The sequence below is a fragment of the Rhinoderma darwinii genome, chromosome 10 (genome assembly GCF_050947455.1).
Source record: "Rhinoderma darwinii isolate aRhiDar2 chromosome 10, aRhiDar2.hap1, whole genome shotgun sequence".
In the NCBI taxonomy this organism is placed as follows: domain Eukaryota; kingdom Metazoa; phylum Chordata; class Amphibia; order Anura; family Rhinodermatidae; genus Rhinoderma; species Rhinoderma darwinii.
In genome coordinates, this window is record NC_134696.1 from 103927925 (window position 1) to 103942030 (window position 14106).

The 14106-nt window shown below is 44.5% G+C and overlaps 1 protein-coding gene across 1 annotated transcript; it reads right to left on the bottom strand.

Moving 5' to 3' along the window:
• Positions 1–6783: 6783 nt before the first annotated feature.
• Positions 6784–13306, bottom strand: LOC142662315 (chymotrypsin-C-like). The gene is made up of 8 exons (XM_075840476.1): positions 12151–13306; positions 11505–11593; positions 11318–11418; positions 10943–11065; positions 10708–10844; positions 10389–10534; positions 7393–7545; positions 6784–6927 (listed from the first exon to the last, which is right to left on the bottom strand). Exons 1-8 carry the CDS (start codon positions 12188–12190, stop codon positions 6910–6912), a joined length of 807 nt encoding a protein of 268 aa, XP_075696591.1. The 5' UTR covers positions 12191–13306; the 3' UTR covers positions 6784–6909.
• Positions 13307–14106: the final 800 nt, after the last annotated feature.

Sequence of the window (14106 nt, forward strand, 5' to 3'; positions counted from 1 at the left end):
TTCCAAATTAATGTTCTGCGCCGAAAACAACCGCAGCATCTATTATGAGCGCGTTACCAGGTTTGGAAAAAGAGGAAAAGGTCAAAGATGTGTTCTACAGAGAGCAGGGGGTGCATGGGCTTTCCACGGGGCGCAGCGTCATCACTACCATAAGGGTCTGTTTCACGTGACCACACAGATGGGCAAAAACAGCGCCACGTGGCCGTATAGAGACAAGAGCGTTTCTGGTTTGTGGTGACAGGTGGCACAGCCCTCGTAGGAGGCAACTCTAGTGGCGATTACTTTTAGTCAGAGGTCAAGGTCATGTAATTGTTTAACATCCAACAGAGCACCCTCGTCCCCCATCTCCCACCCTGGGCCCACATTGGACTCTATTATCTACATAGGATTGAAATAATGGCCTAGGACTTCTCAGTCCACCATCGGGGCCCTAAGTACCTTGCATTTAATTTGCATTTAAACCAGAAGGGTGGAAAAGTTGTAACAAAACTTTTTCCTTTGCAGCAGCTGCCTGGCATTGAGCGGAGTCAGCTTGCAGCCCAGTAGTGCTAGTTCTTCTCACTGAATTAGAATATCATCAAAAAGTTACTTTATGTCAGTAATTCAATTCAAAAAGTGTCTCTCATATTCTATAGATTCATTACACACAGAGGGATCTCATATATTCTATAGATTCATCACACAGAGGGATCTATTTCCAGCAATTTTTTCTGTTAATGTTGATGATTATGGGAACAGTTACTGAAAACCCAAAATGTTGTGTCTCAGAAAATGAGAATATTATATAAGCCCAATTTCAAAAATGATTTTTAATACCGAAATCTCGTCCTACAGAGAAGTCTGTCCAGTATCTGCCCTCAATACTTGGCCGGGTCTCCGACTCTGCATAAATTCTGCATCAATGCGGCGTGGCATGGAGGCGATCAGTCTGTGGCACTGCTGAGGTGTTATCAATGCGGCGTGGCATGGAGGTGATCAGCCTGTGGCACTGCTGAGGTGTTATCAATGCAGCGTGGCATGGAGGTGATCAGCCTGTGGCACTGCTGAGGGGTAATCAATGCGGCGTGGCATGGAGGCGATCAGTCTGTGGCACTGCTGAGGTGTTATCAATGCGGCGTGGCATGGAGGTGATCAGCCTGTGGCACTGCTGAGGTGTTATCAATGCGGCGTGGCATGGAGGTGATCAGCCTGTGGCACTGCTGAGGGGTTATCAATGCGGCGTGGCATGGAGGCGATCAGTCTGTGGCACTGCTGACAATTCATCCCACAGATTTATGTTTAACTCCATCTCCACCCTCCTCACTCCGCATGGTGGAGTTGGGGGGGGCACATATTTTACAGGGGGTGACGGTCACAGTCATTGATGCTGTAATGTGATTATCAGAGATGTTACTATTGAACCTTCATTGTGACAACGTAACAGGAAAACATCTGCAGGTTCCTTACATGTAAACTTAGAATTCAACTGGTGTCCGAGTAGCAATTACAGGGCTGGTTTTAAGGGTGGGCGACCTGTGCGGTCTGCGGTGGGGGGCACCACGGATGGACGGGCGCTTGAGGCGAGCATCTACTAGCAGTTTTATGTAGACATTATATTGCACCGTTGTTGGATGACTGTGTATGGGGCTGTTATGTGGTCACTATATGTTGGTCTATGAGCACTGTATGTTGGTCTATGAGCACGGTATGTTGGTCTATGAGCACGGTATGTTGGTCTATGAGCACGGTATGTTGGTCTATGAGCACGGTATGTTGGACTATGAGCACTGTATGTTGGACTATGAGCACTGTATGTTGGTCTATGAGCACTGTATGTAGGTCTATGAGCACTGTATGTAGGTCTATGAGCACTGTATGTAGGTCTATGAGCACTGTATGTAGGTCTATGAGCACTGTATGTAGGTCTATGAGCACTGTATGTTGGTCTATGAGCACTGTATGTTGGTCTATGAGCACTGTATGTAGGTCTATGAGCACTGTATGTAGGTCTATGAGCACTGTATGTAGGTCTATGGGCACTGTATGTTGGTCTATGAGCATTGTATGTTGGTCTATGAGCATTGTATGTAGGACTATGAGCATTGTATGTAGGACTATGAGCACTGTATGTAGGACTATGAGCACTGTATGTTGTCTATGAGCACTGTATGTTGGTCTATGAGCACTGTATGTAGGTCTATGAGCACTGTATGTAGGTCTATGAGCACTGTATGTTGGTCTATGAGCACTGTATGTAGGTCTATGAGCACTGTATGTAGGTCTATGAGCACTGTATGTGGGACTATGAGCACTGTATGTAGGACTATGAGCACTGTATGTAGGACTATGAGCTATGTATGTAGGACTATGAGCACTGTATGTAGGACTATGAGCACTGTATGTAGGACTATGAGCACTGTATGTTGGTCTATGAGCACTGTATGTTGGTCTATGAGCACTGTATGTAGGTCTATGAGCATTGTATGTTGGACTATGAGCACTGTATGTTGGTCTATGAGCACTGTATGTTCGTTAATGAGCACTGCATGTTGGACTATGAGCACTGTATGTAGGACTATGAGCTATGTATGTAGGACTATGAGCACTGTATGTAGGACTATGAGCTATGTATGTAGGACTATGAGCACTGTATGTAGGACTATGAGCTATGTATGTAGGACTATGAGCACTGTATGTAGGACTATGAGCACTGTATGTAGGACTATGAGCACTGTATGTTGGTCTATGAGCACTGTATGTTGGTCTATGAGCACTGTATGTTGGTCTATGAGCACTGTATGTAGGTCTATGAGCATTGTATGTTGGACTATGAGCACTGTATGTTGGTCTATGAGCACTGTATGTTCGTTAATGAGCACTGCATGTTGGACTATGAGCACTGTATGTAGGACTATGAGCACTGTATGTTGGTCTATGAGCACTGTATGTTGGTCTATGAGCACTGTATGTTGGTCTATGAGCACTGTATGTAGGTCTATGAGCACTGTATGTAGGTCTATGAGCACTGTATGTAGGTCTATGAGCACTGTATGTAGGACTATGAGCACTGTATGTAGGACTATGAGCACTGTATGTAGGACTAGGAGCACTGTATGTAGGACTATGAGCACTGTATGTTGGACTATGAGCACTGTATGTAGGTCTATGAGCACTGTATGTTGGTCTATGAGCACTGTATGTTGGTCTATGAGCACTGTATGTTGGTCTATGAGCACTGTATGTAGGTCTATGAGCACTGTATGTAGGTCTATGAGCACTGTATGTAGGACTATGAGCACTGTATGTAGGACTATGAGCTATGTATGTAGGACTATGAGCACTGTATGTAGGACTATGAGCACTGTATGTAGGACTATGAGCACTGTATGTTGGTCTATGAGCACTGTATGTTGGTCTATGAGCACTGTATGTAGGTCTATGAGCATTGTATGTTGGACTATGAGCACTGTATGTTGGTCTATGAGCACTGTATGTTCGTTAATGAGCACTGCATGTTGGACTATGAGCACTGTATGTAGGACTATGAGCACTGTATGTTGGTCTATGAGCACTGTATGTTGGTCTATGAGCACTGTATGTTGGTCTATGAGCACTGTATGTAGGTCTATGAGCACTGTATGTAGGTCTATGAGCACTGTATGTAGGACTATGAGCACTGTATGTAGGACTAGGAGCACTGTATGTAGGACTAGGAGCACTGTATGTAGGACTATGAGCACTGTATGTTGGACTATGAGCACTGTATGTAGGTCTATGAGCACTGTATGTTGGTCTATGAGCACTGTATGTTGGTCTATGAGCACTGTATGTTCGTTAATGAGCACTGCATGTTGGACTATGAGCACTGCATGTTGGACTATGAGCACTGTATGTTGGACTATGAGCACTGTATGTAGGTCTATGAGCATTGTATGTAGGTCTATGAGCACTGTAAGTCGGACTATGAGCACTGTATGTTGGTCTATGAGCATTGTATGTTGGACTATGAGCACTGTATGTTGGACTATGAGCACTGTATGTTGGACTATGAGCACTGTATGTTGGACTATGAGCACTGTATGTTGGACTATGAGCACTGTATGTTGGACTATGAGCACTGTATGTTGGACTATGAGCACTGTATGTAGGTCTATGAGCACTGTATGTAGGTCTATGAGCACTGTATGTAGGTCTATGAGCACTGTATGTTGGTCTATGAGCACTGTATGTTGGTCTATGAGCACTGTATGTTGGTCTATGAGCACTGTATGTTGGTCTATGAGCACTATATGTTGGTCTATGAGCACTGTATGTTGGTCTATGAGCACTGTATGTTGGTCTATGAGCACTGTATGTTGGTCTATGAGCACTGTATGTAGGACTATGAGCACTGTATGTTGGTCTATGAGCACTGTATGTTGGTCTATGAGCACTGTATGTTGGTCTATGAGCACTGTATGTAGGACTATGAGCACTGTATGTAGGTCTATGAGCACTGTATGTAGGTCTATGAGCACTGTATGTAGGACTATGAGCACTGTATGTAGGTCTATGAGCACTGTATGTTGGTCTATGAGCACTGTATGTTGGTCTATGAGCACTGTATGTTTGTCTATGAGCACTGTATGTTGGTTTATGAGCACTGTATGTTGGACTATGAGCACTGTATGTAGGTCTATGAGCACTGTATGTTGGTCTATGAGCACTGTATGTTGGTCTATGAGCTCTGTATGTTGGTTTATGAGCACTGTATGTTGGTTTATGAGCACTGTATGTTGGTCTATGAGCACTGTATGTAGGTCTATGAGCTCTGTATGTAGGTCTATGAGCACTGTATGTTGGACTATGAGCACTGTATGTAGGTCTATGAGCACTGTATGTTGGTCTATGAGCACTGTATGGTGGACTATGAGCACTGTATGGTGGACTATGAGCACTGTATGTAGGTCTATGAGCACTGTATGTTGGTCTATGAGCACTGTATGTTGGTCTATGAGCACTGTATGTTGGTCTATGAGCACTGTATGTTGGTCTATGAGCACTGTATGTTGGTTTATGAGCGCTGTATGTTGGTCTATGAGCGCTGTATGTTGGTTTATGAGCACTGTATGTTCGTTTATGAGCACTGTATGTTGGTCTATGAGCACTGTATGTAGGTCTATGAGCACTGTATGTAGGTCTATGAGCACTGTATGTAGGTCTATGAGCACTGTATGTTGGTTTATGAGCACTGTATGTTGGTCTATGAGCACTGTATGTTGGTCTATGAGCACTGTATGTTGGTTTATGAGCACTGTATGTTCGTTTATGAGCACTGTATGTTCGTTTATGAGCTCTGTATCATAGCTATGATTAAGAACTGAAAAGTTCGAAACGCGTCGGCGTTCTCTCCCGGGATTTTTTTAATTTCTTGTTTTAATTTTTTTCGTTTTAACTGTTTTAACAGTTTTGTATTTTTTCACATCATATCGTGTGCTGGACCTCTAACTTTTCTCCTTGGATTTCTAGCTACTCCTGACATAACTCTCTTGCCCATGCACCGAATAATCATGGAATGTGGTGTCTTTACTTCGAATGAGTGGTGAGCGGACCAATTTTTCTGGTATATTTTTTTACTTAGTATCATACATGATAGGACTAGATACACGGCTCAGCAGACAGTATCACACATGATAGGATTAGATACACAGCTCAGCAGACAGTATCACACATGATAGTATTATATACACGGCTCAGCAGACAGTATCACACATGATAGGATTAGATACACAGCTCAGCAGACAGTATCATACATGATAGGATTATATACACAGCTCAGCAGACAGTATCACACAGGATAGGATTAGATACACAGCTCAGTAGACAGTATCACACAGGATAGGATTAGATACACAGCTCAGCAGACAGTATCACACATGATAGGATTAGATACCCAGCTCAGCAGACAGTATCACACATGATAGGATTAGATACACAGCTCAGCAGACAGTATCACACATGATAGGATTAGATACACAGCTCAGCAGACAGTATCACACATGATAGGATTAGATACACAGCTCAGCAGACAGTATCACACATGATAGGATTAGATACACAGCTCAGCAGACAGTATCACACATGATAGGATTAGATACACAGCTCAGCAGACAGTATCACACATGATAGGATTAGATACACAGCTCAGCAGACAGTATCACACATGATAGGATTAGATACATGGGCTCAGCAGACAGTATCACACATGACAGGATTAGATACACAGCTCAGCAGACAGTATCACACAGGATAGGATTAGATACCCAGCTCAGTAGACAGTATCACACATGATAGGATTAGATACCCAGCTCAGCAGACAGTATCACACATGATAGGATTAGATACACAGCTCAGCAGACAGTATCACACATGATAGGATTAGATACACAGCTCAGCAGACAGTATCACACATGATAGGATTAGATACACAGCTCAGCAGACAGTATCACACATGATAGGATTAGATACACAGCTCAGCAGACAGTATCACACATGATAGGATTAGATACAGGGGCTCAGCAGACCGTATCACACATGATAGGATTAGATACACAGCTCAGCAGACAGTATCACACATGATAGGATTAGATACACAGCTCAGCAGTAAACAGCCACTGGAGATAATACGTAACCTTTGCACATACACCATGAACCATCCCCCATTTTAACTATATCTGGGAGTAATTTTGTATATTTTTGAGTTTTTCTTTCTGCCGGGTCGGGGGAGGGGTCTCATGACTGATAAATAAAGACTTTACACCGCGGTTCAGCCGGATTCTTAGTTTCTTTATTGTTTTAGAAAGTTATTACATCGTGCAGGACATTAAACAGGAGATGATAACGGATAAGATCTCGCCAAGATCTGCGGTCGCTGCTGGAGGACGACTCTTCTTAGTTATTGAGGATTTTCTGTAAGTGAATAGTTACATGTGAGATACATTATATACTCCGCTGTTACAATGTAAATAAACTGCATATAATAATATGGCGGAATCTAAAGAAAAGCGAACACGTCCCACTGATGACACTGCGCTGTATATGGAAGAACCCTGCAGTACCACAATCCCCCACTAGAGGCCACTAGTGTCCTGTATTCCAGCTGACGTAACACTGTATAATGGAGTTTGTGGATTATATGGGGCAGGAATCGGATAGACATTCAGGAACATTTTATATAAGAAATTCATATATAGCATCTGGAAAGTAGGAGTAACGGTGACCTGCCGCTCTGAAATGAGGGTCTAAATTCCCCCTAATAACCCCCCGCTGTGCCTGAGTGAGGACCAGTGACACCCCAATAATATGTATTAGGTCTCTTGACAAGACTCTGGATGTGTATGAAGCTCCGCATGAGGGGCCGTGGGTAAAACTCACGTCGTTGATCCAGTCGATGTAGGCGGACACACGGGTGAAGACAGTGGGCTTCTTCTCGTAGTTGCAGCTGATTCCGGAGCCAAAGCTGACGACGCCGTGAACTTCCCAGGCTCCACCGGCAGCCTGACAGTTCAGAGGACCGCCAGAGTCTCCCTGTGAGGTGATACATTCAGCGGTTAGAAACTGGATACAATGTGATACAATAAGATATTATCTGAAAAATTATCCCCAAAAAAATAGCAAGAATCTTATGGATACAACTTCAAACCCCCGCATGACCACTGGCCAAAAGTTACAGGCGTCAGTCCTGCCTCCTAGGTCTGTGTCATGTGACTGTAAACGAGACCCCAATTTACAGTGACTATTAACTAGACAGTCTAATGTCCAGATTACTTATAGAATACAACTAGATAAAAGAGTAGAGCTGAGTTACAGCCTGTATAAAACTCCAGAGCTGCAATCATAAATCTGCTGGTATTTATTGAAAACAGTCAGCAAGCTTGAGGTATGACAAACACCTAAAACATTAGCTGAGCCTCTATAATAAAGGTGGGTAGTTTTTTTTCTACATCAGATGATTATGCGCCTGGTGTAAAGCTCTGGAGTATAATACAGGATATAACTCAGGATCAGTACAGGATAAGTAATGTAATGTATGTACACAGTGACCCCACCAGCAGAATAGTGAGTGCAGCTCTGGAGTATAATACAGGATATAATTCAGGATCAGTACAGGATAAGTAATGTAATGTATGTGCACAGTGACTCCACCAGCAGAATAGTGAGTGCAGCTCTGGAGTATAATACAGGATGTAACTCAGGATCAGTACAGGATAAGTAATGTAATGTATGTACACAGTGACTCCACCAGCAGAATAGTGAGTGCAGCTCTGGAGTATAATACAGGATGTAACTCAGCATCAGTACAGGATAAGTAATGTAATGTATGTACACAGTGACTCCACCAGCAGAATAGTGAGTGCAGCTCTGGAGTATAACACAGGATGTAACTCAGGATCAGTACAGGATAAGTAATGTATGTATACAGTGACTCCACCAGCAGAATAGTGAGTGCAGCTCTGGAGTATAATACAGGATGTAACTCCGGATCAGTACAGGATAAGTAATGTAATGTATGTACACAGTGACTCCACCAGCAGAATAGTGAGTGCAGCTCTGGAGTATAATACAGGATGTAACTCAGGATCAGTACAGGATAAGTAATGTAATGTATGTACACAGTGACTCCCCCAGCAGAATAGTGAGTGCAGCTCTGGAGTATAATACAGGAGGTAACTCAGGATCAGTACAGGATAAGTAATGTAATGTATGTACACAGTGACTCCACCAGCAGAATAGTGAGTGCAGCTCTGGAGTATAATACAGAATATAACTCAGGATCAGTACAGGATAAGTAATGTAATGTATGTACACAGTGACTCCCCCAGCAGAATAGTGAGTGCAGCTCTGGAGTATAATACAGGATATAACTCCGGATCAGTACAGGATAAGTAATGTAATGTATGTACACAGTGACTCCACCAGCAGAATAGTGAGTGCAGCTCTGGAGTATAATACAGGATGTAACTCAGGATCAGTACAGGATAAGTAATGTAATGTATGTACACAGTGACTCCCCCAGCAGAATAGTGAGTGCAGCTCTGGAGTATAATACAGGATATAACTCAGGATCAGTACAGGATAAGTAATGTAATGTATGTACACAGTGACTCCACCAGCAGAATAGTGAGTGCAGCTCTGGAGTATAATACAGGATGTAACCCAGGATCAGTACAGGATAAGTAATGTAATGTATGTACACAGTGACTGCACCAGCAGAATAGTGAGTGCAGCTCTGGAGTATAATACAGGATGTAACTCCGGATCAGTACAGGATAAGTAATGTAATATATGTACACAGTGACTCCACCAGCAGAATAGTGAGTGCAGCTCTGGAGTATAATACAGGATATAACTCAGGATCAGTACAGAATAAGTAATGTAGGTACACAGTAACTCCACCAGCAGAATAGTGAGTGCAGCTCTGGAGTATAATACAGGATATAACTCAGGATCAGTACAGGATAAGTAATGTAATGTATGTACACAGTGAGTCCACCAGCAGAATAGTGAGTGCAGCTCTGGAGTATAATACAGGATATAACTCAGGATCAGTACAGGATAAGTAATGTAATGTATGTACACAGTGACTCCACCAGCAGAATAGTGAGTGCAGCTCTGGAGTATAATACAGGATATAACTCAGGATCAGTACAGGATAAGTAATGTAATGTATGTACACAGTGACTCCACCAGCAGAATAGTGAGTGCAGCTCTGGAGTATAATACAGGATGTAACCCAGGATCAGTACAGGATAAGAAATGTCATGTATGTACACAGTGACTCCACTAGCAGAATAGTGAGTGCAGCTCTGGAGTATAATACAGGATATAACTCAGGATCAGTACAGAATAAATAATGTAGGTACACAGTAACTCCACCAGCAGAATAGTGAGTGCAGCTCTGGAGTATAATACAGGATGTAACTCAGGATCAGTACAGGATAAGTAATGTAATGTATGTACACAGTGACTGCACCAGCAGAATAGTGAGTGCAGCTCTGGAGTATAATACAGGATGTAACTCCGGATCAGTACAGGATAAGAAATGTCATGTATGTACACAGTGACTCCACTAGCAGAATAGTGAGTGCAGCTCTGGAGTATAATACAGGATGTAACTCAGGATCAGTACAGAATAAGTAATGTAGGTACACAGTAACTCCACCAGCAGAATAGTGAGTGCAGCTCTGGAGTATAATACAGGATGTAACTCAGGATCAGTACAGGATAAGTAATGTAATGTATGTACACAGTGACTCCACCAGCAGAATAGTGAGTGCAGCTCTGGAGTATAATATATAGTATATATAAAATGTAAAATATTTTTATGAAAACAATAAAGATTTGGATTCAGAAATATTTGGTTTTCTTACATTGCATCCAGACACGATTCCGTCACCTCCAGCGCACACCATGGTGGTCCTTACTTGGGTGCCCCACCAGTCACGCAGGGTGCAGGTAGCGTAATCGACCACAGGAAGAAGAGCCTGCTGGAGATTGTCAGCGATTGGTCCGTTGGCTGAAGAACAAAGTATATTGTATTAATTGACGGTCCGGCGGTCGGGATACATGTATTGGATACTGAGTAAATTTATTCTATGGTCATGGAGCGCAGTAAAAAATATGTTATTTGAGGTATGAGGCACATTGTACCTTGTGACTCTTTCTGTTACCTATGGAGAAGTTACTTACTGTACAGACGTCCCCATCCGGTGACAAAGCAGGGGAAGTCGTGTTCCAGGAGGGCGCTATCAGCTGGCAGGCAGGCGGGTTGCACGCTTTCGCTCCGTTGCACGGACTCGGACAGCTTGATGAGGGCGATGTCATTACTGAGACACAGACCAGAGATGGAGCGTTAGTGGGATCCTGGATCTGTGTAGGGGGCCCCTGAACATTACGGGGCCCCTGGCTGGCTGGTTGTACTTACATGATGAAGAAGGAGTTCCATTTCTCATGAACAATAATCTTCTCGGGAGAGAGGATGGCGGATCCTTCCTCCTCTTCAACAAGGTTGTGTTTTCCGACCAGGACTCTGTAGACGCGGGAGGAGCTGAGCGAGACGAGATATTATTAACAATGAGACATCGCGGAATATGGCGCTAGTCGCATATATATTTATACAGACTCCACCCACAATACAATGTGGGTGTGGTTAAGTTGTCAGAGTAGTCGACCTGTGGAAGGGGCATACAAGCGCTGTTCATGGCAGCCTGTATCCTGCGAATGAGCCAATCGCTCGCAGTGCAACTCCCTAATGTGATCATTGTCATGGCACTTGCTGTATATATGATCAGTATGATACCTGATACAGTGAGCAGCAGTCAGGACCCAGTTATCAGCAATCAGAGTGCCCCCGCATGTGTGCCCCCAGTTTCCGCTGGTGCCTTGGTACTGCAGGGAAATCTATAGTGGGAAGAAAAACATTATTGTATTAATGGAGGTTCCGGCATTTGGCATGGGATATCTCATGTCCGCTCTACGGTCCGTACCTGCCATGGCCAACTGTGTGCCCGCACATCGATGCCGCCCACCACTCTGGACAGGATGGGCTGCACAGCCGGAACACCGCAGCTATAGGCTGCAACAAGCAACACAGGTCAATCAACACTGGACGCAAAGGACGGACGACACAGAAGAGAATTTCACCCTAAAATACAAGTCCTGGAGTCGTCCTCTAATGTCAAGCGCTTGAAAATTCTGTTCTTTGTCATTTCTCAGGGATATCTGGCCCTGGGAAAGCTGGGTGACAACCAATATGGCTCTTAAAGGGTTATCACAAGGCTTTTCTGGTGTCCTGAAGGGCTCTACATCCCCTGCCCTTGTATTGCTGCATATCTAGGCCAATCAGGGAAAGCTGGGTGACAATCAAGAAAAAGATCTAAGACATAAATTTACTGCGGATTCTTATTTTTAGGGGTTAACCAGCTACGTCGGTGACACTTGACCATCATTGACCCCGCCGGGCCTTGACCCGTAGGCTCTGCACTGCATCTAAAACGCAACGTGGGAGTGATGTGGCCGGCCGCCACCGGACGATCCCATATAATGGGCCATTGCTGGCCACCCCATTGCCAGCCGCCGTGACCCCACCGGACCCTGCGCCATGGACATAAAGTTGGAGAAGTCCTGAATTACCGTAAGCCAGAGAGAGAGCGAGAACCACGAGCTTCAACATTGTGACGTGTCAGATCCCCCCCGACTGGAGACACCATTTATATAGCGAGCGGCCCTGACTCTCCGCCATAATGACCCCACCGAGGAGATCGCTGCAGCCAATGAAACCCGTCCACATTGCTCTCCAGGACGCCGGCTGCAGAATCTTCTGGTAGAAGTCATTACTCACCGAGCAGATAAGAACCTGTTTACCTTGTGGGACTGAAGTGACAAGTGCAACAATTTACATCAGACAGATGTGCAGATGCTGCGACATTCACAGGACGAGGCCTCAGCGTAACACTAAGGAGACCAGGCCTCTATATGAGAGGATTGTATATATACAGACTCTATAGATCCCATACTGATGGAGCATCCGGAGGCGAGGCCCCTATATGAAGGACTATCTATATACGGACTCTATAGATCACACAATGATGGGCTATCCTGAGCCGAGACCCTTATATGAGGGGATTGTATATTGTACTGTATATTGTATATTGTACAGATTATAGATTGTACGGATCCTATAGATCACACTAATGGACTATCCTGAGCCAAGGTCCCTATATGATGGACTCTATAGATCCCATACTGATGGACCAAACGGAGCCGAGGCCCCTATATGAAGGACTCTAGATCCCATATTGATGGTCCATCCGGAGCCGAGGTCCCTACATGAAGGACTATATATACAGATTCTATTGATCACATACTGATGGACTATCCTGAGCCGAGAACTCTATACGAGGGGATTTTATATACGATACCATAGATCACACACTAATGGACTATGCTGAGCCGAGACCTCTATATGAGGGGATTGTATATACAGATCCTATAGATCACGTACTGATGGACTATCCTGAGCCGAGAACTCTATACGAGGGGATTGTATATATGGACCACACACTTTGGGACTAACCTGGGCCCTCAATCTTATATTCAGAAAAACCTCTATAAAGCACATCCAGTGTTATACAACAGTAGTACATGGGATATACGCTGCCGCTCCGTAAATATTCACAAACCTCCAGTCACCCAAAAATTAATTGAGCGTTAAACATTACATAGTAGACAGGGGAGGAGGGGGATGCAGCTGCACGGTCTCTGTGAGAGGGGAGGAGGGGGATGCAGCCGCACTGTCTCTGTGAGAGGGGAGGAGGGGGATGCAGCTGCACTGTCTCTGTGAGAGGGGAGGAGGGGGATGCAGCTGCACCGTCTCTGTGAGAGGGGAGGAGGGGGATGCAGCCGCACTGTCTCTGTGAGAGGGGAGGAGGCAGCTGCACTGTCTCTGTGAGAGGGGAGGAGGGGGATGCAGCTGCACTGTCTCTGTGAGAGGGGAGGAGCACGGGAGAAGACACCTGATTGGTTCAAACAGTTGAGCATGTCACTTGCATCACACCAGGAAGAGCCGTCCCCTCAGGAGACACGAAGAAAAGAGCAGATGGAAAAACACCCCAAATCTGCAGGTTACACAACATTTCCGGCTGCCCATTAAGGGATGTATATAAAAAACAAAAGTACAAATTTTTTATTTGCTTACCTGTTTGCCAGGTTTTTACTGCATGAGTTTAAAGGTCTGGTGCCTGCAGCTCCTCTCCTGTCCCCATGACAACACTTCATGTACCACGCTATGACAAATTCCCTGTTATGGTAGGGACAGCGTGAGAATACAAGTCCCCAATGTCACATAACTAGGACTGCTACACAAGCCACCTGGGCAGCGGATTGGTACTTGGTAGCACACAATGTCCCTATGAAGTGTTGTCATGGGGACACAGGAGAATAATATAGGTGTGAGACTTATAAATAATGATAACATAAGAAGTAAGCTACCCGAATACTAATATGTTCTCCCTTACAATATTACAGCATTAACCCCGACCGATACTGCCGGCTGTGGACTGGCTGACGTTACGGCTGCCCCCCCCCCCT